Genomic DNA, 26,855 nt, shown 5'->3' on the forward strand with positions numbered 1-26,855 from the left:
CAGGTTTATGTGCAGAATTTACCCTTTTGACTTGAATTAAAGTCCTTTTAAAAGGGAATCAACTTTATTACCTTATATAATACAACTAGTACAAGAAAATTAATGACATTAATTTGACACAATTGATATTTCAAAGTATTAATGTATTAAAACAACCCTTCTGGGAAATCCTTGGGGAAATCCTCTAAGTGGGACTTGAGTTTCTCTCCTACCACATAATGATTGTTTTATTTCTCATGGGAACGGATGAAGTTAATGTATTATCATTATTGCCCAGTGCAATAATTTAGGTGTACCAAGATCCAAATTCTTCTTCCCAGAAATAGGCTACATATCTACAGTGGAGGAGAATGCATTATGCATATCAGTCTCCTATTAGGAGTTGATTTGAGGAGTCTGGAATATTTTGTGTACCAGAGAAGTGTTCAATGACCAAGAGTGCATGTCTAAAGGACATGCACTCTGCTTGAAGTCTTTTGTTTGGGATACTCTGAGAATTAAAAAACAAAAACAAAAACAAAAACAAAACAACAACAACAACGGAAAACGTTTAAGAAAAAAATACAAGTAAGGTGTGGAAGAGAATGACTGAAAGAAAGAAAGGGCAGGGGTGGATGTTCTTTCCAAGTTTTTACTGAAATTCCACTTGGTTAACATGCAGTGTAATATTAGTTTCAGGTGTAGAAGTTAGTGATTCACCACTTACATATAACATCTGGTGCTCCTCACAAGTGCCCTCCTTGATACCCATCACCTATTTAACAGAATACCAGCTAATAAGTGTAAAAAGAATGAAAGCATCAGAAAAATCAGCATTTTATAATCCCAAATCTTCTGATTCACTAAGTATCATCAACCGAAGCTAAATCCATTGAATAAGTTATTGGGGGACAAGACATACACATAGTCGTTAGAGTTTTGCCCCACACATAACTGCTCAATGACAACATTCATATACTTTTACAATGGAGAAACTTGGCAGATGCAGCCTGAACCCCATGACTGAACTTCCTTCACCAAGAGTGGGGCAAAGTGGCATCACTTGCTTCATAATGTGATGCGGCAATCATTACCTTTGTAACTGAAAAATGGCCCTCCTTGAATTTAATCATGAGGAAGCCATCAGACAAATCAGGAATGTGAGACATTCTCTCAGAAAAGTGTCCTGGGATCTTCACAAAGTCAGTGTGAAGGTAATAAAAGGAGAGGGAGTGACTATTCTAAATTTAACAAAACTAAGGTATTATACCAACTAAAAATGCAGTGCATGAATATTGATGGGATTCTGGATTGAAACAAAGATGTGCAGGAGCAACAGGGACAACTTGAATATGAAAAGCATGGTAGATGATATTATTGAATTCAATTTAATTTTTAGGGGTGATAATGGTATTGTGCCTCTGCAGGAGAATGTCCCTATTTGAGGGATACGCATGCTCAAGGTGTTTAAGAGCGAGAGCCCTACGATAAGTCTGCAATTTATGTTGAAATGGTTCACCAAGAAAACTATCAAACAATAAGGACATATATTATATAGATTGGAGACAGCGAGCAGAGGTGTGGCAAAATATTAAAAATTGTGAGGGCTATCCAAGCTTTCAATGTACTATTCCTTCAACTTTTCTGAATTTTGAAATCTCTCCACGTGAAAAGTTGGTGAGAAAGTTGCTTTTGTTTAGAAATGTTGTTTGCATGATTTAGAAAATACGTTTTCACAAAAAATAGGAAAATACTAGTTCCTCAGTGTCGCAAAGCTAAAAAAAAAAAAACACAAAAATTTGTGAAAGGATGTTACCACCAATGAGTTAATGTATATAACATTAATTAACATTAACGATTTTTAAGGGCTTAGAAAAGTGCCTGCCACAGAGTGTGTGCTCTATGCCAGTGTTTGATAAAGACATATATGTGTACGTACCCAGCCTGGGCACACAGTTTCTGCCATTAGAAATAAAAGAGATCTGAATATTTGAGCCCATAGCAGTCAAGGGCTGACTATTCTCAGGATTTTGCCCACTTCACTGATAATTCCCCCTCTCCACCCCAGGCCTGTCCCTTTGCTGAGTGAGCCACATAGCAACAGGACTCAGGACCACCTGTATAATTCAAAAAGGATGGTGATATTTTGATCCCATATTTAATAAACAACAAAGGAAGAGTAAAACACTACCTAGTCTCTGTCTTTTGACATACTGCCATTTCCACGTCTTAAGTACAATGTGGCCAAGATCTGGACAACCCCAAAGTAAGAACCTCAAAGACATTGTGGAAGTAGGAGCTGATGGTGTTTTCCACATTTATGTGCAAGTCCAAGGTCTTCCACACTCACTTTTCCCCCTCTGCCCTGTACCCAGTAAAACCTTTTTTTTTTTTTTTTTAATATTTATTTTTGAAAGAGAGAGAGAGAGAAAGTGCAAACGAGTGAGCGGGGTAGGGACAGAAAGGAAGGGAGACACAGATACTGAAGCAGCTTCCAGGCTCTGAGCTCTCAGCACAGAGTCCAAAGCGGGGCTCGAACTCACAAACTGTGAGATCGTGACCTGAACTGAAATCGGACACTCAACCTACTGAGCCACCCAGGTGCCCCCAAATCTCCTTTTTTAATTGTAGTGCCAATAAATGTAATCACAATGAGATGTAAATTTCTAGGAATGTGATCAAATGTTTTCCTTAAGTATTTTCTTTAACTGGCTGACAAAATCTTAATTCAAATGAATGAAGTATAGCGATGGTATTTTGGAAATTAGTAGAGAGGTGTGCCAACAACTTTGAAAGAACAAAGACAGAGGCCTTTACAGTTATTCCAAAGACCTACTATATAACCCACCTTACCCATGAATAAATTAATTGTTGCTAATTAATAGTTAAATTAAATTAAATTAAATTAAATTAATTGTTGCTAATGTTAATTTTCTTCATTCCTTTCCAGGGAACTGACGGAAGTCATTGATCTCTCTAGGTTTAAAAAATTAAAATACTTATGGCTACATCACAATAAGGTAGTTCTATTTTATCTTTAAATAGCTCTATAATTAAATCACAATCTTAATTTCATGTTTTTGATGAAGCTAATCTTTAAAAGTATTAATATTCTATACTCCTAATTTAAGTAAGAAACAAAATTCTTACATGATCTGTACCCTCTGGTACTAACAGATGTGTAAAGTCAACTTTTTTTCTTTTAATGGATTATTCCAAAGTAGGTTTTTTCAAGTCTAATTCCTCTTCGTTGGCCTCTCCCAGCTCCTCCTCCCCTTTTATCCCAGTGGTACCTGAAACTGACAGTTTCTGGGCTGTGGCAAACTACGCCCTTGGGCAGGATCCCTTGTAAAGTACCCCAGATCAATATTCCTTCAGTGGTCTGGCATGCACTTCCCAGCACTCACACACCTTTTTCCTGCTGTCAGAAGCCAAGCAGGTGGTCACCTCCCAGTGACCTAAGCCAATCTACTTTCTCAGGAAGTGCCAGACGGTAAGCCACCATGTCCCCGACTGCAGGGAAGTTCACTGAGTATGGCCCTTAAAGGTTCTCTTGGAGGCTAGAGTTTGGGAGGCAGTGCCCTCCCACTGCCTCCCCCATAGTGGGTGCCTGGCTGGGGCTCCAAGTTCTTTCCAAGGCAAAGAGCAGAACTGAACTAAAATGCGAGCTTAGACAATCATCAGTCGGTTATTCTCAACTTTCAAAAATTTGACTTTCCAACAGCTTGTGTTTTGTTCATTATGAACTCATGATCCAATCTTAACATTCTGAATTTCGACTTTCAAATACCAGCTGATTAAAAAGAAATAATTTGGGGCGCCTGGGTGGCGCAGTCGGTTAAGCGTCCGACTTCAGCCAGGTCACGATCTCGCGGTCCGTGAGTTCGAGCCCCGCGTCAGGCTCTGGGCTGACGGCTCAGAGCCTGGAGCCTGTTTCAGATTCTGTGTCTCCCTCTCTCTGCCCCTCCCCCGTTCATGCTCTGTCTCTCTCTGTCCCAAAAATAAATTAAAAAAAAAAAAAAAAAGTTGAAAAAAAAAAAAAAAAAGAAATAATTTCAGTTTTCAGCAGTAGTCTGCTTGTCAACAGTAGTCCCGACTCAAAGCACAGAATCCCTAAGCAGTCATGTTTATACAAGCATTTCAATATTACATGGCATTTTCAGTCTTCTCTTTTTTTTTTCTTAACTAACTAAGTGGGAAATGGAAAATGAAAGTGCTTCTCATATTAAGTGTAAGTATAAGTCTCATGAGCTTGAAATGATTTCTGAGAGAACAAACAAATCACCTTCAAGGCCCAGGCGACTAGCAACTGAAATGGAAAGTGTACGCACCACCTAAGGGCACGCAAGTTTAAAACTCTTTTAAACACTCTGCCAAAAATGATCCTGGGTCACAGTGTGCGACCTCTGATTAGAAAAAGACGGAAATCATCAGAAGCATGGCCAAACTGACTACTCTTTGTTTTTCACGTGTGCCTCTTGTGGTGTTCATCTCTGAAGGAAAGAACGTGTACAAATATCAGCAATGTGTCTACAGGGAAAGATATAATTAGGGATTCTTAAATATCTTTTAGCTTTGTGTTAGTGAACACTATCCCATTTCCAGTCATTGAATTTTCACACAATTGACTTGAGACACATTATATACATAGGAAAGGATGGTACACGCACTCAACTATTTTACTTTCTTTTGTTTCTGAAGGGCAGTGGGTGGGGAAGGAATGGAGGAGGCTGATTTCTCTTCATGTGCCTGGTTATGTACATTCATCAAACTCACTATATTATTTCCAACATCATCATCATTTAACTTTGTTCTTTTAAAAAATAGACTTACTTAGTTCGTATAGCAATGAAAAGATACCTTATCCAAAAATCCGGTGTTCATTCGATAAATAAATGAACTCCTGTAAGTTTTCCTATGGGTCAATAATTGGCTGGTTGCTAAGCTGCTGAATACTTATAGTCCATGAAAAATTAAAGCCTTAATTTAGGGGGCACCTGGGTGACTCAGTTGGTTAAACATCTGGCTTCTGCTTAGGTCATGATCTCACGGACAGTGAGTTGAGGCCCCACTTTGGGTGAGCTCAAGCCCTGCTCTGGGCTCTGCACTCTCTCTCCCTCTCTTTATCTCCCTCTGCACCTCATGGGATTGCCTCTCTCTCTGCCCCTTGCTCACTCCTGTGCTCTCTCTCTCTCTCTCAAAAATTAATTAATTTAAAAAAAAGAAGTCTTATTCAGGATCCCAAACTCCAATGAACATATTAGCTATGATAGTACTTCAACAAAATCCATGTGTAAAATTTTGATTATTACTTTTCTTTATTTTTTATTTAATTTTATTTTTTTTAATGTTTACTTATTTCTGAGAGAGAGAGAGAGCGAGAGAGACAGAGCGTGAACGGGGGAGGGGCAGAGAGAGGGGGAGACACAGAATCTGAAGCAGGCTCCAGGTTCTGGGCTGTCAGCATAAAGCCTGCTGTGGGCTCGAACCCACTAACCATGAGATCATGACCTGAGCCGAAGTCAGACCCTTAACCAACTGAGCCACCCAGGAGCCCCACGATTATTACTTTTCTTTAAAATCTAGATAGCTCTAGGATGACCGCAAAGAAGTTAATATACCAGCATTGAAATGATGTGTGAAAATACAGTGAAAAACATCAACACTGACACAGGAATGTAAATATTTAGAATTGCAACATTTTGTTAACAATGACCAGAATCTGTGACTGGCATTGTTCTTACATTAGAGAGTATCTTGAACTACCCTCTATTTAGGAAAAACCAAGGCACAAAGTGGTAAAGTAAAATGAACACATCTTTGTTGTTTACTCTTTTATACTCAAGAATTTTGTTGAGGAATGTGTATTGGATATTATTGGTTGTCCATCCAATATCCATTCTTTCTTTTTACCTAAACAGCAGAATCTGAATTTAGGTTTTGGTACATACTTCTCTTTTTTAATCAGGTAGATACCGCATCACCAGTTGCAGGGAATGGATCCTATACTGTCTAAGCCAATCGGGATAATCCCATCCTCCTTGTGAGTGGCTAGTCAATGAATGGGCACATAACCCAATTATGGTAATAGAGACAGAGGAGGCATCTGCTAGGAGGCTTCTGTGAGACGTTTCCTCAGTCCTAAAAGGGAGCACTAGAAGAGAGGTCCCTTGGTTCCTCGATAATTTCTTGCCTAGATATGAAGCCAGGAACCATTCTCTCAGCATGAGAATGTAAGCAACATTTAGAGAAAAGTACAGCCCAGGGACTCATTGTGATACTAGGACTGAGGCTCTCATAGCCTCTGGACTTCTTGGTATGTGGGGTAATAAATGTTCTCATCTATGTGCCAGTTTGAGTTCAGCTCAGAAGTTACCTGAAGCCAAAACATCCTATCTGATGTGGCTCGTTTTGTACTTACGGTTAGCCTACTGACAGAATGTAACAATAAATGTGATGGTACCTGGTCTCACGATAAAATTAAGAAGGGCGGAGGGAGTGGCTCTCTCTACTCATGGTAAGGGCATGGCATTTGCAAACTACCTGGAATGGAATATGAGAAAGCTATACTCTTGGGAGGCAATGAATGTAGTTTGGTGTATTTAGAACCTAACATAGCTAGAAGCAGGTGTATGTTTCCTCATCATTCTCTAGTGGGTGATAAAACTGGAGCATCTAATCTGACCCTGGACTTGCAGATTCAATAGGTAAAAGTTGCTTCCAATTCCCCAGCTTTCCTAGGTTTGCTCAGGCAACTCTGGTTCCTTTATTATGCTCTCTGAGGGCCCATTTCTTCCTCATACTGCATAGATATTCACTAATTCTGCAGCACCTCCATTTCTGGGTCACCTTTTCTCATCTCTCCTCATGTAATTAGTGGGAGGTCGCTGCTCTTAGATGCACATTAACCGAGGCCCTTTAAATACCCCCTTCTTTGTCTCATCTTCTAGAATAACTGACTGAGGGAATTTTAGGTCCACAGCTAATCCTTACCAATCTTCCATGAGAAGTTGAGTGATTTGCATTTTATACTACACTTTCAAGTGGTCTATACTTTTGATCTTTTTGTGTTTGGGCTCATCACCTCAAAAATTGTTTTTTAATTCATTCAATAATGAACTCTTTTTAAAAAATTTTTTTTTACATTTATTTATTTTTGAAGAACAGAGTGAGACAAAGCGTGAGTTGGGGAGGGGCAGAGAGAGAAGGAGACACAGAATCCGAAGCAGGCTCCAGGTTCTGAGCAAGCGGTCTGCACAGAACCTGATGCAGGGCTCGAACCCATGAACTGTGAGATCATGACCTGAGCCAAAGTCGGACGCACAACCGATGGAGCCACCCAGGTGCCCCAATAATGAACTCTTAATATTGGTGCCACAATGCTAGTATCCTTTTATTTCTGGAAGAACGGCCAGTACTTGGGTATATTTCATTTGTCTCAGATTAGAAGAAGCACTTGATGAAAAACCCGTATGTTGCTTCACCAAGCAACTGTCAAAATGAAATCTGAGTTTCTGCCATGTAGCAAAGACCAAATAGGTGACACATTTTACAAACTAAATCTAAATAAAAGTACCTCTTCTGGCAAAGGTATTGTTCATAAACTTCATCATGTAAAAAATAATTGAAATACTTATTTATAATAACATATTCCATACTAACTAACCAGAGAATGGTCAGATTAAAATAAGCAAAATTGCTTTGAGAAAGATGCTGGACTCTGGGACACCTGGGTGGCTCACTCGGTTGAGCATCCAACTTTGGCTCAGGTCATGATATAAAGATTTGTGAGTTCAAGCCCCACGATGGGCTCTGTGCTGACAGCGTGGAGCCCGGAGCCTGCTTCTGATTCTGTGGCTCCCTCTCTCTCTGCCCCTCCCCTGTTCATGTTCTGTCTCTCTCTTTCTCTCTCTCTCTCAAAAATAAATAAACATTAAAAAAAAAAGAAAGAAAGAAAGATCCTGGACTCATTCTTCTACACCATTAAGATACGTTACTCTTTCCTATCTCCCAAGCATTCAGCACATATTGAGAATTTTGTAAATAGCACAAATCTGATTATTTTAGGAAGGGACATTGATACTCAAAATTAGCAATTCACAATTTGAAAAAAGAAATAATTATTTTTAATGTGCTGTTTAAAATATTTGTAAAGAGTTCTTGAATTACTACTTTTTTTCAAGTAGCTTTACAACATATATCATGGAATTTTAGTTGGTTCTTTCAATAAGGTTTGGATATATATATTTATATATTCATTTATATATAACATACCTTGCTCTGAAAAACAAATTTAGAGCAGCACAAATCCCATGGCAGAGCATAAGAACTGTTAAGGAATAAAATGAACTAACATGCATTCCATATAATTTGGGCTCTTACATGTTTCTGTTGCCTCAGGTCAACATTAATTCTATCCTTTATGTCAACTTTGTTGAGAGAATTATGTTTTGCCAAATATTTAAAACCTCTTCAAAAAAGTAAATCAACATAAATAACCTAAATAAGGCTTCACTGAATGGTTATGAAATTCATAGATATCTACACTGTGTATCTAGTTATGATTTAAAATGATTTAACCAAAAAATGTAACCTATTTTGTAAAAGGGCATATACAAAAATTTCAATAACATGGAATACAGAGGGGAAAACATGAGAATAAAAGTCTTTGTATTGGATAAATATAGTTATTCCTGAATATTTTTAATGTATAGATTTTATTTTCACATATTGTACATATTTTGAACTGAGATACAAATGAATGCATTGTTTTCATTTCTTCTACAATAGCACCATAAAAATGAACTTAGGAATCCTGGAAGTATATTGACTTTTTTCTTTTCTTCTCCTACATAATTCAATATGTATTATTAAAACTCTACCCAACTAATACTTAGACATTTATGTAAATTTAGGAGATATTGTGATTTCTGTCATCAAACATACAACAATATACCCTTTTAAGTAACACATAATTATAGAATTTCATCATTTTTTAAAATTTTTTAACACTTTATTTTATTTTTTGAGAGACAGAGAGAGAGAGAGAAAGAGAGAGAGAGGGAGACAGAACACGAGCAGGGGAGGGGCAGAGAGATAGGGAAACACAGAATCCAAAGCAGGCTCCAGGCTCTGAGCTGTCAGCACAGAACCCAATGTGGGGCTCAAACCCATAGGCGTGAGATCATGATCTGAACGGAAGTTGGACACTCAACCAACTGAGCCACCCAGGCGCTGCCCCCACCACCCCCCATCGTGTTTTTTAATCACTGGCCTATGGTGATTTGCCCCTAGGTTTTTGAAACTTGGTAGGTTGTAGGTCAGCCAGGTGCAAGCAATTTTTGAGAGATGCCCATATTACCCAAGAGATCAACATTAGATCAAGTGAATGGGGCAAGTCAAGCCAGTGACTCAAGCTGAGCCTGGAAATGAGCTTGACTGACAGCTCAGCTTCCTACTCTGGATGGTAATGAAGTGCAGTGGTTCCCAGCAAGGACGCTGGAGCCTGAGTCAACCTCAGTTCTGCCATATGCTAGCTGTGTAATCTTGGACAAGTTACTCAACAGTTCTGTACCTCAGTTTCACTTCTTAAAATAAGGTAATGATAGTACTCTTACCATATGAGTTTATCATGAAGATTAAATAAATTGATATACGTATCATCCAGAAGACATTAATTTGAAAATATTTTGAATAGAAAATACTCTTAGTTTGAGTAATGGAAACTTTTAGATTGAGTGATGAAAAATATTCCAAAAGCCAATATATACAACTTTAATTGGTTCTTTCAATAAGGTTTGGGTATAAATATATTTATTTATTCATTTATGTAAAACATACCTTGTTCTAAAAACGGCTTAGAGCATTTGAAAAATGAAATAATAATATTTAATGTGCTATTTTAAATATTGGTAAAGAATTATTTGGATTACTACCTTTTTTTCAAGTAGCTTTACAATATACATCATGGAATTTTAGTTGGCTCAGTATATACTGGACATATATGTTTAGAGATTAATTCTCTTCTATTTTTTGTCAGTTTCACACCAAATATTTTTGGGTATATTTTAAATATGATTTTTGGTGAAAAACATTGCTGATATAGTAGAAAAATAATTTATAGAGTATTTTCCGTTACTTAAACTGATAATATTTTCTATTACTTCAAAGTATGTATGTTCAAATTAATGTCTTCTGGTTACTTTATATAGAGGTTCCTCTTTTTTAAGGAACCAAATTATGGTGTACTATAGGCCAGTTTTTGATCCAAGAGTCAGACAGACTTGGATTTTAATCCTTGCTCTGTTGTTACCTTGAGAAAGTTGGTTAACTTCACGGAGCCTCAGTTTCCTCCTAGATAAATAAGGGATAAAACAAATAACAAAGGGCTATTGTAAGCATCACACTAGATCATGTCTGTAAAAACATCTAGGTCAGGGGCCAACTAATAGTTAGCATTTAATAAATATGACTCTTCCCTCTTCCCTTGACTCTAAATCAGCAGTTATCAACCAGCAGTGACTTTGCACACAGACCCCCCACCCCCATTCTTTCCCCTGCAAGGGGACATGTGGCACTCTCTGGAGACATTTTTGACTGTCACAAGTGGAGTGTGTGTGTGCTACTGGCATCTAGTGGATAGAGACTAGATTTGCTGTTAAACATACTATAATGCACAGGACAGCCCTCCCAACCCCAACAAAGAATATTCTGGCCCAAAATGTCAGTAGTTGTAGAGGTGGAGAAGCCCTGTTCTAAAAGAATGCCTCCATGGGGCTCCTGGGTGACTCAGTCGGTTAAGTGTCCAACTCTTGATTTTGGCTCAGGTCGTGATCTCAGTTTGTGGGATCATGCCCCACATCTGGTTCTGTGCTGACAGTGTGGAGCCTGCTTGCGATTCTCTCTCTCTTCCTCTCTCTCTCCTTTTTCCCAGCTTGTGCTTCCTCTCTCTCTCTCTCTCCCCCAAAAGAAATAAACATTTAAAAATAAATAAATGAATGCCTCTTCAATTCTAAATTCATGCTGGCATAATTTTTTCTCCACTAGTACTTCAGTGGTTACCTGTAAGTGCTTTAAGTACTCTCAACTCTCTCTCTAAAAATAATAATAATAATAATAATAATAATGGTGAAATAATAATAGCTGTGATTTATTGAGCATTTGTTATGTGCCAAGTCTTGAGCTAAAATAAATGATTTGTGAAATGTCACATCCAATATAAATCCTAAGGCGATCCTTAGAATTAATAGCGTAGACTTTTCTAAATGGATAATTATAATAACGTTTTACTTTAACACTGTCAGTATGAATGTCAGAACAATCAGCATGTGTCCAATTCTCATGCCTAGATCTTGCCTTCAACAGCTTACTACATTGCAATGCCTATTCAGTCTTGTGAATTCCACCTTAGAGCTGTCTCTCTCTCAATACCCTCTACCTCTCTTCTCCCTGTCATTACTTTACTCTGGGCCACCATATATTCTTCTGAATTAGCGTAACACCCTTTTTTTTTTTTTTCAACTCCTCCCTTTATACTTACTATCCTTTCTAAACCATTTTCTTCTCTGCCATTTTCTTTCTAAAATAAAATTGAACAGTAACACTCCTGTGCACAAAATCTTGTAATAGCTCCCAGGGTCCTCATGATCTGGCTTTATCTCTTTCCTCCCCATTCTCCTATGCATCTCACCCCAACAAACAGTGCAGTCTTAAAATCCCAGTCATCATGGTACAATGACATTAATGCTCTTGTGAAAACTGTGATGCTATAATCAAGATGAAATTATGGAGTTTATTAGTATTCTTCCTGCGTTAATAAGTAATGCAAGAGAAATTAAAGCCCTGACTAATTAGAAATGTTCTGTCAATGTGTGGTCGGGCAGGCAACTGGAAAAGAAGAGAAGACAAAGTCATGCTTTCCAATGGGGTTTGTTTTCTATATTTATGTCGGGTGTGGCTATCATTAGATCAGGGAGTGGTAAGGGGAAGGAAGGCAGTGAGTTGCTGTCAGGAGGCCAGAAGGAAGAGTAGAAAGGGATAGGAAGCCAACTGGGATCCGCCCCTCATTGTGTTGGTAGGTCTCCTACCTGGGAAGAACACAGCCCCTCGTATGACCTAACAAAAGCTGTGGTGAAATTACTGGTGGTCCTCCTGCATGGGCGCTGACATAATTTGGTGCAGATGAATCTGTGAAATGATGAGATAAACAGCACATGTGCCTTTTATAGCTTCATAATTTGCAAATGTTGCAAATATAACAACAGAAAAATAAAAAACAATTCATTAAAGAAATCAGTTGTGCAACTTGGGACACAAATCTAACATAGCTTTTCTGAGCTATGAGAGGGCGTGACTAAAATTCGCAATGAATCCTCACTTAATCACACGGTTGGCATCTATCTGAATCAATCCATCAAAGGCCAAAAACATTTCACTGATAATAATTCCTATGATAAGCTTTAATAAACACTTAAAACTAATGTATAATCATGAGCATATACTTTTGTATTTATAAAATACGAAGCACTTGGTCAATAACTATTAATGGGAATAGTCTCCCTGATAGATCCTGTACTAAGTAGACAGATAGCCTTATATTTCACTTACCTGCAGCTTTTAGAAGATACCGCCCTGCCTCTGACTCATCCGTCCTCACAACTCAAACAAATTGTTAAATTTTACCCAAGTCATAGAGTCAATTTTTTTTTTTTTTAATGGAGTTTGGTAGAGTAACAGAGCCACTTCTGACATTCAGTTTAGAGTGGAATACCCCATTTCCTGGGTATAGTACTTAATGGTTCATTTGAGGAATTTCAAGAGTGCTTTTGACTCTTTGCAGTTCATATAACTAAATTTCAAAACTGATCTTAAAAATAAGATGTGACTTCACCATATTGTTAGGAAAATGGGGGAGGGGGTGGAGGCAATAAGATACCGAAGAAATATGGTTTTCCTTTCCTTAATGAAGACATAAAACTAGCAAGCAAGTGATTAACTGTAGAAGTCAAATGAAGTGTGGGAGTGGTCAAGACAATGGAGGTTCATGGGCGTGGAGGTTGTCAAGAAAGTCCTTGTTTAAAAAGATGGGCTGTTAAGCAACAGGATGATGTTGTGCCTTGCCCTTTCCTTGCCCTAAGAGTTGTGGCTGGTCAGGCTGTTAGCACTGGGCCTGCCCTCCTGTGTGCATTCAGATTACACTATCCTCTGCTAAACTGAGATCTGCTTACAGAAGGACACTGAGCTGGAGGAGCAGAGATGGTTCATAGACTCCAAGAGCTGGAGCAGGTGCAAGTTTCGTGAAACAAAAAGTGGGTCAAAACAGGGTGAGAAGAAGACAGTAGTGAGATGCCAGGAGATCAAAGGATGGTTTCAGCAAATCCCCCGAGGAGGGGACACCTCCTATGGAGGTCCACTCAAGGATGGTTTGATTCACTCTGCCGGCCAATGGCTGATCCTTAAGAATTATGGGAAATGTAGAGAGAAAAGTCAAGCAGGCTAAAGAGAAGGCGTGACTCACACACAGCTGCAGAGATGGCTTCACTGTTGAGGACAGAGCCCGCAGCACACACTAGTCACTCCATAATGTGTGATGGTGAATCAGTGGGTACACGGGACCACCTCCAATGAGACTGCAGGAGGCAGAACTGGGAGGGAACAACATTAGATAGAGCAAAGGGGCTAGGCCAGATTACAGGGGCCTCGAAAACCATGCAAAGACGTTTGGTCAAGACATTATGAAAGGTTTGTCTTCAATGATCTGAACACATCCTTTTCATCACAAAGTCCTCAGACAGTCCAGATGTGAAATCATGGCCCAAACCAATAGGTGACAAATAATAATAACAGCAAACATCAAACTTCTATGATCTCATTATAACTTTATACATATATGTATATACATACACATTTATATATATAATTACTATAGAAAATATATTATTATCTCTCATTTTCAGCTCCATGGAATAACATTTCTAACTAGAAACTATTGTCTGACAGAACTATATCTAAACAACAATGCCATATTCGAGATAGAAGGTATGTCTTACATTTTTTCTGCTGTTTGAATAGATTTTCAATTGAGTAATAATTGGTAACTATCATATAGCTAATGGCAGGCAATGATCTGTTTTAATATTTCTGTTGGTAATATGTAGTGAAATCTATTTTTTTTAATGCTCTTATGGGGATGCTTGTGTGGATCAGTCATTTAAGCATCTGATTACCAGTCAAGTCATGATCTCGCAGTTTGTGAGTTCAAGACCCACATTGGGCTCTGTGCTGACAGGTCAGAACCTGGAGCCTGCTTTGGATTCTGTGTCTCCTTCTCTTTCTGTCCCTTCCCCACTCTTGTGCGCTCTCTTTCTCTCTCTCTAAAAATGAATAAACATTAAAAAAATAAATACATAAAAATAAAATGCTCTCATATACATTTCATTTTAAGAAATGTGCTTTAGGGGCGCCTGAGTGGCTCAGTTAATTAAGTGCCGAGTTTGGCTCATGATCTCACAGTTCCTGGGTTTGAGTCCCAGGTCGGGCTCTTTGCTGACAAGCCTGGAGCCTGCTTTGGATTCTGTGTCTCCCTCTCTCTCTGCCCCTCCCCTGCTCGTACTCTCTCAAAAAATAAATAAATGTTAAAAAAAAAAAAGAAAGAAATGTGCTTTAGACTACAGTTTTAGTGAAATATTGTCATATACCTTATTCAAAATGTAAAAGAATGTTTTAAATAGAAATTTTGGGGGCGCCTGGGTGGCTCAGTTGGTTGGGCGGTCAACTTCGGCTCAGGTCATGATCTCGCAGTCCGTGAGTTCTAGCCCCGCGTCGGGCTCTATGCTGACAGCTCAGAGCCTGGAGCCTGCTTCAGATTCTGTGTCTCCCTCTCTCTGACCCTCCCCTGTTCATGCCCTGTCTCTCCCTGTCTCAAAAATAAATAAACGTTAAAAAAATGTTTTTAAATAAAAATTTTGCCACTCAAACTTTATAAACTTTATGAAGATTTTATAAATACTCTTAATGTTTTTGGTGACTATAATTTTTGCCAGACAAATTCCTCTTTCACTCTGAATTAATTTTACGTATCTAAGCTGACAGTTTCAAGTCAGGTATAAAAGTACATGATGTACTATGATCATGAAATACAAAAGGTACAGCACAAAACATTTTTTTAATATCATGTATCATAGGATCAAAATACCATAAATTTTAAGATCCACCGTGAGTTCGGGGCACCTGGGTGGCTCAGTCCATTAGGCATCCTACTCTTGATTTCTGCTCAGGTCATGATCTTACAGTTTGCACGATGGAGCCCTGCTTCTGTCTCTGCACTGACAGTGCAGAGCCTGCTTGGGATCTCCCTCTCTGCCCCTCCCCTGCTTGCACACAGACACTCTCAGAATAAATAAATAAACATTAAAAAAAAAAAAAGATCCACCATGATTTCATGTACTGTGAAGAAAGAAAATCTTCCAATTCAACTATGATGTGGCTATAGTAAAGACACAACCCACTTTCATTTATGCTAAAAATGCGGGGAAATGTGAAATTTAGAATCAACAAAAGTAATGTGAATATTCTTCCTATTGTGTGAAGAAAATATTTAGCTGCGCAATTTCGGGGAAAGTACCAATTCAAATGAGTAATTATTCCCTTGATTGGCCTTATAAATCTAAGTAACAGTGACAAAACAAAACACAATAAAAAGAAGAGTAAAGAAAATAACCTCTCTGAAATCAAACAGAAAAATGATAGCTACAGGAAAAAATGTAAAACAATAACAGTGGGAAGAAATTGACTCTACATTCCCACATCACACTCAATCATTCAAAGTCTTATGTTTTGTTGTATTCTCAATGACAATTCACATCATTAGTAGTGACTCCTTTTACCAGCTGAAATGTGTTCTTTGCTTTTGTTTAATTGGCATGTTTAATTAGCATTAAAAGCATTTAAGATTTTGTACAAAATAATGTTTTTCAGGCCTGCACTCTCTACCTTCATTGCATATCCTCCTGCTACACCACAATGAGCTAACGGACATTGACGCAACAGTGAAGGAATTAAAGGGAATGCTCAATCTGAAGAGCCTAAGTATTCATTTGTATATTTATATGGCCATAAGTTAAAATAGTAGTAACACAGGAAAGGTTGCATTTTTTAAGTTTCAATTAGATCAGTGGTATAACTAAATACTTAAATATTCCTGAAAAGAAGACTAAATCTTATTCGTTTTAAAAATACGTTTTTGAAAGAATAACAGGTGGAAAACATTTTTTGGAGAATTGATATGGCATCTCAAAGGGAAATGATGGAAGTGACAAAAGATTTACATGTTTACACCTGTATGTTTGGTTTTATTTAAAATATAAATGTTTGCACATATTATGTGATTCCATTTATATGATGTGTCCAGAATACATACATCTATTGTGATAACAACACTGAGAGTTCACTATTTTTAAATAGATTTCTGTTTGTCCACTGCTGGGAGGGAAAGGGGGGACTGGGGAGTGATAGCTAAAGAATTAGGGGTTCTTTTGGGAGTGATGAAATGTTTTAAAATCAACTGTGATGATGGTTGCACAACTCTTTGAATATACTAAAAAACATGAATTGAATACTTAACAATGAGTGGTATGTGGTATGCAAATTATATTAATAAAGCTGACACCAAAAAAATTAAAAATTTTTAAAGCTTTCCAGTGGGTGAACAGAAAATTTCATTCATGTATACTGAATCACCCCCAGGAAGGAGGTGACCTACGTAGTGGAAGACAGTGTGAAATGGGTTGGAAAAATAAATAATACATAGTTCTTGCTCAATAAGCTCATACTATTTTTTTAATTTTATTTTTTTAAATTTACATCCAAATTAGTTAGCATATAGTGCAACAATGATTTCGGGAGTAGATTCCTTAATGCCCCTTATCCATTTAGCCCTACCTCCCTCCCACAACCCCTCCAGTAACCCTCAGTTTGTTCTCCATATTTGAGTCTCTTCTGTTTTGTCCCCCTCCCTGTTTATATATTATTTTTATTTCCCTTCCCTTATGTTCATCTGTTTTGTCTCTTAAAGTCCTCATATGAGTGAAGTCATATGATATTTGTCTTTCTCTAATTTCACTTAGCATAATACCCTCCAGTTCCATCCATGTAGTTACAAATGGCAAGATTTCATTCTTTTTGATTGCCGAGTAATACTCCAGTGTGTGTGTGTGTGTGTGTGTGTGTGTGTGTGTGTGTGTGTGTGTATACATACCACATCTTTATCCATTCATCTGTCGATGGACATTTGGGCTCTTTCCATACTTTGGCTATTGTGGACAGTGCTGCTATAAACATGGGGGTGCATGTGTCCCTTCAAAACAGCATCCTTGTGTTCCTTGGATAAATACCTAGTAGTGCAATTGCTGGGTCGTAGGTAGTTCTATTTTTAGTTTTTTGAGGAACCTCCATACTGTTTTCCAGAGTGGCTGCAACGGCTTGCATTCCTAATAAGCTTATACTCTTGAAGGGTAAATAACCTGTACACAGGTAGAACAGAAGACAAATTATTTTGGGTGTACCAAGGGAAAAGACACTCAGCCCAATGAGTGGGCTTTCAAACTTTAGAGTTTGGAGACTTGTTTACATAATGTCGTGAAGTTGATGTGTTTTTTTCCTATTTATTTTCTATTTATTTCTCAGACTTGCCTGAAACAGTGTTTTGAGTATGTGTAAAATGGTGTTGATGGTGGAGATTCTGATCAGATCAATTCATAGAGTAATTAAAGTTTTCATATATTTTCAGTGCTAATCAGTTACACCTACTGTATTGGGGAAAAATGACTTAGATGCTCATAGGTAGGTTGTTCAAACCCCAATGTTAAAATGACACCAAGTTCATGTGAGCTCTATGTTTTGTTGTTGTTGTCATTGTTAATCTAAAATCTTGTTGATTTTTCCTTTGGAAAGAAGTTGAAGACAGATGTTTAGGAAACAAACAGTAATCTAAGTTGACTCCTACACCCCATCCCTCCCCTCAGCACACCAACTTGGGCCACAAACTGGGCAGTTGGTCAAGACCATTTGCCCTCCCTTATTATCCTCACCCACTCACTAGTTAGTACATATCTATCACCACCCTTTCTTTTCTGCTTCCTCTACTTAGGTTTTCATCATCTTTGGTTACTTCCTGTCTTGTTCTTCTCAGAGCTCTTGCACAGTACAGGTCCAAGGGGCACATTGATATTGCCTACACACTGAATGGTGTCCCCTGGAGCTGGCCACATGGCAGTCTTGCCCCCTCAGACACCTTTTAACATGCAAATAACTCCAGGCTTATTTATGAAATGTGATAAGGTCTGGGAAATAGTCAGGATTGGCCTGCATATTGGAATTATCTGGCCCTTTTGTGCGGAACAAATGCTTCTGGGATTAAACGACTGATCTGGAACTCTCACTTACCTTCATTTTTCCATAAAATGGGCTAATAGCTAGCCCTTAAGATTGTCTGAAATAGTAAGCTAACTCCGTCAGACATGTTTTGAAAAAGCATTTCTTGACATTAATGTTATTTTGAAGCAGCAATAAAAACAAAAATGGTATTACTGTGGTTTATGTAAATTACATAATGAATTGAGATGCATGCAGTCTAGAAAATTCTGCTAAGTTGTAAATAGATTTGAAAAACAACTTGGGGCACCTGGGTGGCTCAGTCAGTTAAGCACCCGACTTCTTGATCTCAGCTCAGGTCTTGATCTCAGGGTCTTGAGTTCAAGACCTGCTTTAGGCTCTGTGCTGGGCAGGAAGCCTACTTTTTAAAAAAATGACATTTTAAATAATAATCATTATAATCACAACATATTTGAATGTCTTTCCTGTTGAGAATATGCTTTCTTATCATGGTCTCATTTAAATCTTCACAGAAATCCTATGATCTGATTAGAATGATTTCCCCTTTAATGGTGGGCACGCAGGTCTCAGAGACTTAACCAAACTACAAAGAAATGTTAACATTTAAACTCATGCCTTGTTTCTTTGTTTAGCATCAATCCATTCACTTGTTTAATAAATATTTATCATTTATTTATTTATTCATTCATTCATTCATTCAATAAATATTTATCATACAGTCACTATATGACCCTCTGCTACACGGAAACACAAAAGTAAACAAAAAAGACCCCGTCTGGAGCTTATGGTTTTATAACTTTCAGCCTAAATATTTCTTAGAGAGCAGAAGGAACTAGATGTGCAACTAAATGGACAATTTGCTAAATGTAAGAACTCAATAATTTAATCAGATTTATTTTACAAGACAAGATTTGGAAGTTACCAATCAAGGTTGTCCTATGGGAGTCAACAGGATTATGCCCTGAACAAAGTGCTTGGTGCAGAAGCGAGTGGAGTCTGAAATCCAGCCTGCGTCTCCCTTGTTAAGCAAGTATGTGAGCACAGAGTTGTGTCAGCCCTGAGGTGGGGTTGCCTTTTCTAGTTCTCTAGGTTGGCCAGCCTGGTCATATAACGTCCTTATCATTTCCTGTCACAACAGTTGAAGCGACCTCTACTTACAATCATGGCCATCTAATTCAAGTTCCACGACTACAATTGTTCCAAATGAGAATCTTGTAGTGGGATCGTTTTTTGAAAGGGAGAGAATGCTATGTCCAATTACCTAAAAATAAAACATTTGTAGAAAAGCTTTGGTAGCAAATATGCACACTTTGAACACTTGCCCCATTTTGGTTGAAGATATTATATGGGAAAAAGTCTCACACGTACTAGACTACTAATTGCATTTGTGCAGTAATGTGCTCAGATTAAGTTTCTCTGAGCCTCATTTGCAATCACAGATTAGATTCAGCTCATTAACTAAAATGAGAGATCCATATATTTTCAAGTGTTAACATTTTTGCCTTTTCAAGTTGTAAAACCGTATAAAATGCTAAAGTGTTGTTATTATTCCACTCCAGTTACAAGTTCTTCAGAGGGTGAGAAAATAGCCTGGAGGGGAAACTTCTAATCCATTTCGGCATTTTCCCCTCCTTTGGCGTTTAAGAGGAGGATTGCCAAGAGATGGCCCAGGAGACACAGGGCCCAGAGCTTCAGGGAGGCCTACCCCAGCTGCCGAGTGTGAGGTCCTGGAAACTGGAATTCCTGACTTCCAGGCTGAGTCAGGAGGGCCCCACCTCTTCTCTCCAGGCGGTCTACCTTTCCACACCCTCCCTCTCCAGCTCCATGTTCCTCTTTCCTCCCTTTCTGTGAACTCTTTCTAAATCAGGAGCTATGTGTTTCAAAGACCCATTTTCTGGCTAATGATGTTCCCTGACCTTCAGTCCCCCTGTCTCTCTCCCAGCACACAGCAGGAAAACACCACCAGCAGCAGCCACAAAATACTTACATTCTGCTGTTCCTAAACTTTCACTCTCCTCATTTCTCTCAAATTGTTTGTTTCGTTAAGCTCCACTATTGGGAAGTACATTCAGACACCTGCATTGCATAAGTTTCTAAATACTTTTTTATTAATGTTTATTTATTTTTGGGAGAGAGAGACAGAGCATGAGCAGGGGAAGGGGAGAGAGAGAGGGAGACAGAATCAGAAGCAGACTCCAGGCTCTGAACTGTCAGCACAGAGCCCAATGCGGGGCTCAAACTCATGAACCTGAACCGAAGTCAGACGCTTAACCCATCCGAGCCGCCCAGGCGCCCCAGCATTTCATAATTTTTAAGATTTGCTTCCCAGAAGCCCTTTAAGGATTCACCATTAGAGACAGAGTGACCTTTTCAAGAGATGGTCTCCATTTTCTTCAGACTCCATCTTCAACATTTTCTATCCTTTTCCACTTGGCCCCTGTCCACTGCATATGGCAAATAGACAGGGGCTGAAGAGGGACACTGAGATCAGGGTGGGGCTATGATCTTGATGGCCTCTGCCTTCGAGCCTTTACCTGAAATGGCTCAAGTGGGACTGATGAGGGAGTGTAAGGCAAGCTGACACCACATACACCACCTGGGCCCCCAGGTGGGATGTGACATTCCCCAGGCACTCCCAGCTGCCCAAGAACAAAGGAAAGGGCAGAAAACAAACAGTTACACTAATAGTCTCCATCAGTTTACAAATATCTTAGTAAATTTAAAAAAAAAAAAAAAAGCAATCTTATCAATAGCCTTCTCCAGGAACTCCCTACCATCTCAATGATTAAGCTTTTCTAGAGGAAAAAACGACCTCAGCTTGACAAAATCTAGGCCTCCAGTAAATGAACCTTCTTTAGCATATGGAAACCCTTTAAGAAACTTCCTCCTGACTTCATCTCTCCCAACTCCATGGTCTATAAGCAGTCACTCTTCACAACCCCAGTGCAGCTCTTTCTGCCCACAGGTCCTGTCCCCGAGCTTTAATAAAAATCACCTTTTTGCACCAAAAATGTCTTCAAAAATTCTTTCTTGGCCATCAGCTCCGAACGCCTGCCACCCCTCCAAACCCCATCAGGACCACCCCTCCCAAACAACAAAACAAAACAATCCACCCAATAACAAGAGCCAACTGGGTCTTTGCTGTTTGTCTTGAAGAAGAGAATATTCTGACCCCTCTACTGTCTTCATCCCCTGCTTTAGTCCAGGTTTGCCTTTTAATAATCAGGGATGATTTCCATATTCAGTATGAGCACGTGGTGTGCAGTGGCCCACAGATGTTGTTAAAGTAAGATGGTGGTAAACAACGGACATGCTGCCCTTGCTAAGTAACCTTGAGCCAGAACCTCAGAATCTTAGTGTGTGACCATTGCCAGCTGAACTCGCTTCTGCAGGCTGTTCTGCACAGACACAGAACATAACTGCTTTTAACTTCTCTGTATCATTTTCCCCATCTATTAAAGCGAACATGTTGGTACATTATTAATCACATCAACTTTCTTCAAAGGGGGTCTTAAAACCCTTAATGTTCATTTAAATGATGGTTTTCAATTTAGCTTTAAAAGTTTTAAAAAATTAACTGAAGCCAATTATTTAGATAACTTTTTTCTCTTCTGTTTCAAGAAGTAGCTTCGTACATGTGACTCATGTAATTCAAGCTGTGCAGTAAGGTAGTAAAGACATTTTGATATATTATTGGATAGATGTAAATTGCTGAGACTCAGAATCCCAAATTAAGATAAGCAAGACAGTGCTGGCGCCACCGAGGTGTACTCTATAAGTAGCCTAGAGGGAAAGTGGATTAAATAGTATTAACCTATTGAAAGTGAAAGTGTAAGCAATTTTGCTTCATAGTTTCTAAAGGAATGTACCCATACATCATGGAAGGCTTTCAGAACTTTCAGACACAGGAAACTGATTTCATATCTTAGAAACTTAATTTATGGTAATTTTACAGCATCAATCCAAAACTCATAAATCCAAAATGTTGAGTGTTTAATAGTATGGAAGGGGGGAAAAAGAGTTTGGAAATAAGATTGCTTCTTTCTAAAACTTAAGAGCAAGGAAAAACAAAGTGAAAAATCGTAAAGATGAAATGCCTCTCAAACGATTTAATTCTATTTTTTAAAGTTAATTTAAGCAGAGGCTGGGCTAAGAGCCCAGTGTTCTGACTTGCTGTCACTTAGATTTTACTTTAGAATGAGATAAATGGTGAGCCACAATGAACGCATCAAGTCTTCAGTATTGAGACACCTTCTTTATAAGTAATCTAACAGCAGTAAATCTAAATTGGATGTTTTGTTGAGCCGAAGCTTGGTTTTCAATTTACATAAAGAAGTTACTTAACTGAAGGCTAGGAAAAAAAAGCCAAAAGAAATGAAATAGGAATGTTCTCAGAGGGAAAAGAGAATGGGAAGGGTGTACCAAGAGGAAACGTCATAGCTACATTTTCGATTTACATCACAGGCGACGGCAGACTATCCCCCCCCCCCCCATCTTTAATGTACGATAGGGTTATGAAGCATCAGATGTGATTCTCCAACACGGTAACCAAAGAACAGGCTTCCGCACTGAAGCATCTGTGACTTTTTCTTCCTCCTAAACTCTCATTAAAAACAATTGTGTTTTGCTTTTACATCCTTGTAGGATGTTCTTTTCTCTTTCTGGCTCCAATACATGATCCCTGTGGATCTTTTAAAACCTGTCCTTAGGGGCGCCTGGGTGGCTCAGTCGGGTGAGCGGCCGACTTCGGCTCGGGTCATGATCTCGCGGTCCCTGAGTTCGAGCCCCGCGTCAGGCTCTGTGCTGACGGCTCAGAGCCTGGAGCCTGTTTCAGATTCTGTGTCTCCCTCTCTCTGACCCTCCCCCGTTCATGCTCTGTCTCTCTCTGTCTCAAAAATAAATGAACGTAAAAAAAAAAACAAACAAAAAAACCCAAAAACCTGTCCTTATTACTGGTTTAATATACATCTGTCCTATTCCCTGTTCAGTAGTAATAATTATTTGTTACCACTTTAAATTCCTTTCAAGTTAACAATTTAAACCATTTTTGTCACTCAAGAAATCTTGAAAATTTTGTTTCATTTTTTCCTCTTATTTCCCCCAATGCATACATATTTCCTTTCTTTTAAATTCTTTGTTGCTCCTGGATCTACATTTTCTTTTATGCCTTCCTCATTCTGATTGCTTCTGTTTATTATGTACCAGGTGTCTTCCATTGCCTACTTTAAGTCCCTGTAAAGCTCAAGTTTTCCACAGGGAATAGCTACATGTAATGGTTTCATTAGCCAGAAAAGTTTGTGTTTATATGATAAATATCAAAATGTTTTATAACCTACAGGGAAAACATCCAGATGATCAACTTTTTCAGTTTTTATCAAAATAGTTCATTGTCTTTGAAGCACTCCCCCACCTTCTTCATGTTGCCAACTGTTCTTTCCTGGGCTTATGATGCTTAGGGTTTTCATGCTTTTATCAAGCGTCTCTGTATTTTACAGTCCAATGCTAGAGCACTACTCCTAAATTTAACATGTACAGTACACGAGCCCCATTTTGTGATAGCGATGTAGTCGCACAACGGCTGGAACTCTTTCTACTACTGCCACCTAGTGGTTCTCCTCACGAGATGTATCTTCCCGAAGTGTTTTTCTAGAAATTGCACGTTGGCAGAATCCAGTAGCTAAAGATATTCAAGTGGAAATCATGAAAGCTTTCTTTCACATTGTATTAAAGTAACCCTGTTTCACACACCTAGGGAAGAAGAGGGAAGATACCTCACTCCACGAAAATAAGACTCTCACAACTTTAGTTGAAATTTTTTTTAAATGCACCTGCACGCTGATGTCTAAAGTATGTGACGTCAGAAACGCCAGGAGCTCTTCCACATGCGCTTGCCTCCCACCTCCGGCCACTGTACTAGACAGCATGATTCATTAGGTATCACAGCACCTGCATAAAGGAAACCAGAAGCACGTGCTTCTGGCCAGAGGTAAACAAGACGCAAGATCAGCACCTGTTCAGCTCCGCTCCTGCTGAGCTCTGAAGCCGCCACTGGTATTTATGTAATCTGAACTGCGTGCGATGGTTTAAAGTGGAGGAAGAAAACGATATTAGATCAGTGTACTGCATCTCTGCCCGTCTCCACACAGCCACCTTTGTGACCTTTGAGACTAGAAGAGAACCGAGGGAACAAATACTTCAGCAGACAGCAGCATTAAGGCCTCCGCAGAGCTGATATCTTGTCGTTTCTTTACTAATTAACTTATAGCCATGTTAAAATTTTCATCATTTGTGGTAGATGGGGTAGACGCTATGTCCCCAGCACCTAGGACTGTTCTTAGTATACAGTAAGCACTCAGGAAATATTTGTTGGATGAGTGTATTTAACAAATGGGAAAAAAAGGGCCGCTCTGAAAAGTGAGTTTTAGTGGGGCCATTGGTTTGGTCCATGGAGCAGAGTTTTACATGTTCTTATGTTTCATATTAATTCTGCAATTTCCCATATTTTAGCAAGTGATACATGAAACCTGTTTTGAAATCTGACATCTAAACTTGGATTCTCTCTTTGCAGGTCTCTACCAAAACCCTTTGTGCCAATATAACCTGTACCGTTTATATATAATCTACCACCTTCCAGGAGTAGAGTTGCTTGATCGAAATCGTAAGGACACCTCTGGCAGAGAAATAAGTGAAGGACAGTCTTCTAGCTCACTAGCTTAAAAATGCTGAAAGTCTTTGAAAATAATTTTCTTTGTAAATGGACTTTCAATTATTTATTTTCAAAATGTTTGTTCTGAAATTTTCCCTAGCTTAGGAATTATTTCTCTTGATCACTGTATTGAAAAGGCCATCTAACTGAGCATAAGGATTGGTCTCCTTGCCCTGATTTTGACATACATGTGTTGGATGCCAAATCATTTGTCCCCAGCATTTTAGTGTTTTATTTCAAAAATGAGAGAAATGGACTAAATCTCTTAAGGCCTTCTTTGAATTCCTGTAAATATATATATTAAGACATATATAATCAATGATAATTTCTTTGTGAATACACCTTTACACATTGTAGATGAACTAGTATGTCCATTTATATGAACCACAAAAATAACCTCACCATGTTACATTTTACCCTTTAGGGGGCCTCTTTTACCTCCAAGGAAATAACTGTGATAGCCCTTCGCAGTTCTGACAGGATGTTCACATATGACATAGTTCAGATAAACACATTTTTCCAAGTGTTCAATTATCTTCTGAATCTCTCTGCTTCTCTATAATGCTACAAAGTTAACATTACTATTTGCATTTGTCAGAAGTTACAGAGAAGGAAAGAAGATCAATGATCACCATTTTTAATCACAAAAAGGCTCATATTGTTCAATCAATAGCATTCAGAGGAAAAGTAGATGCCTCCTGGAATCCTAGATCACCGTTTAAGCAAAAACCAGCTCAGAGAATACCTCCAGGTATTTTGAAACCAGAAGAAAAATGAAATTAAAATTCCTCAGACTTTTGGTTACTTTGATTATAATAATAATGGCTGCAATTGACAATAAGCTAAGCCCCTACATGGTGAATAAATATTCTCCAATTTTATTAGTCCAATTAAAGTGATATGCAATTTTATCTGTTTATGTATATTAAATTAAATGAGGTAATGTGATAATAATGAGATATTACCTTGAAATTCTTCCTTTAGTATCTAGTGACTATAAAAGGCTCAGTAAATAAGCTTTGTTTATTATTATTACCACTATCACTGGACAATTTCACCAATTAAAGCTATAAGTTGTTGATAATATGGCAAAAATATTAAGAAGAAATAAAGATCATCTACAATTCCTTCACCCAGAAGTAATCACTGTTACTATTTAGGTTGGATTCATATATACACACTCATTATACACAAGTAGAATTTGAATATTTTCAGTGATGTTTCGTTAGTTAGAATTTAATTTCTTACATGTAACAGCAATCCAACTTCACTGACTTAAGGAAATAGAGATTTTTCTCACATAGCAAATAGTACAAAGGGAGGGTGTTCAGGGTTAGTGCAAAGTTCAATGATATCAGTATTTAAGAATACATCTATCTTTTGCTCTATTCATAGTGTGATTTATGGTTACAAGGTGACTGCTATACAGCCAGGCCTCACAAGGAGGTACAAAAAAGATGCAAAGACAAAACCCTTTTACTCATGACACTGTGCCAAAGAGATGACATAGATTTGCAAAACCACAAGCAAAAAAAAAAAAAAAAAATTTCTAGAAATGAAGGAAAAAAATATTAAAATGGAAAAAGATTTTGAAGAAACTACCCAGAATGTAGTATAGAGAAAGCAAGAGATAGAAAATATTAATTAGCTGTTGAGACAAGGAGACATTAGAAACAGAAGGTCCAGCATCAGTTTAGTAATCCTGAAGGAAAACAATAGAGAAATTGGGCATAAGTTGATGTTTGAGGTGATAACAACTGAGGATTTTCCAAATTTGACA

The 26,855-nt window shown here is 38.3% G+C and overlaps 1 protein-coding gene across 1 annotated transcript in view; it reads left to right on the plus strand.

The window, feature by feature from the left end:
* LRRC72 (leucine rich repeat containing 72) overlaps window positions 1–26,855 on the plus strand; it is a 42,078-nt gene that overhangs the window by 7,784 nt on the left and 7,439 nt on the right. Inside the window, exons 3-7 of the mRNA XM_019443511.2 lie at window positions 2,930–2,999; window positions 13,935–14,016; window positions 15,955–16,065; window positions 24,938–25,027; window positions 25,674–25,826. Of these exons, the coding sequence (XP_019299056.2) occupies window positions 2,930–2,999; window positions 13,935–14,016; window positions 15,955–16,065; window positions 24,938–25,027; window positions 25,674–25,826 (506 nt within the window). The remainder of the gene's footprint in view (window positions 1–2,929; window positions 3,000–13,934; window positions 14,017–15,954; window positions 16,066–24,937; window positions 25,028–25,673; window positions 25,827–26,855) is intronic.

This window comes from Panthera pardus, unplaced genomic scaffold (genome assembly GCF_024362965.1).
Source record: "Panthera pardus isolate Hobbes unplaced genomic scaffold, ASM2436296v1 HiC_scaffold_8, whole genome shotgun sequence".
Taxonomy (NCBI): domain Eukaryota; kingdom Metazoa; phylum Chordata; class Mammalia; order Carnivora; family Felidae; genus Panthera; species Panthera pardus.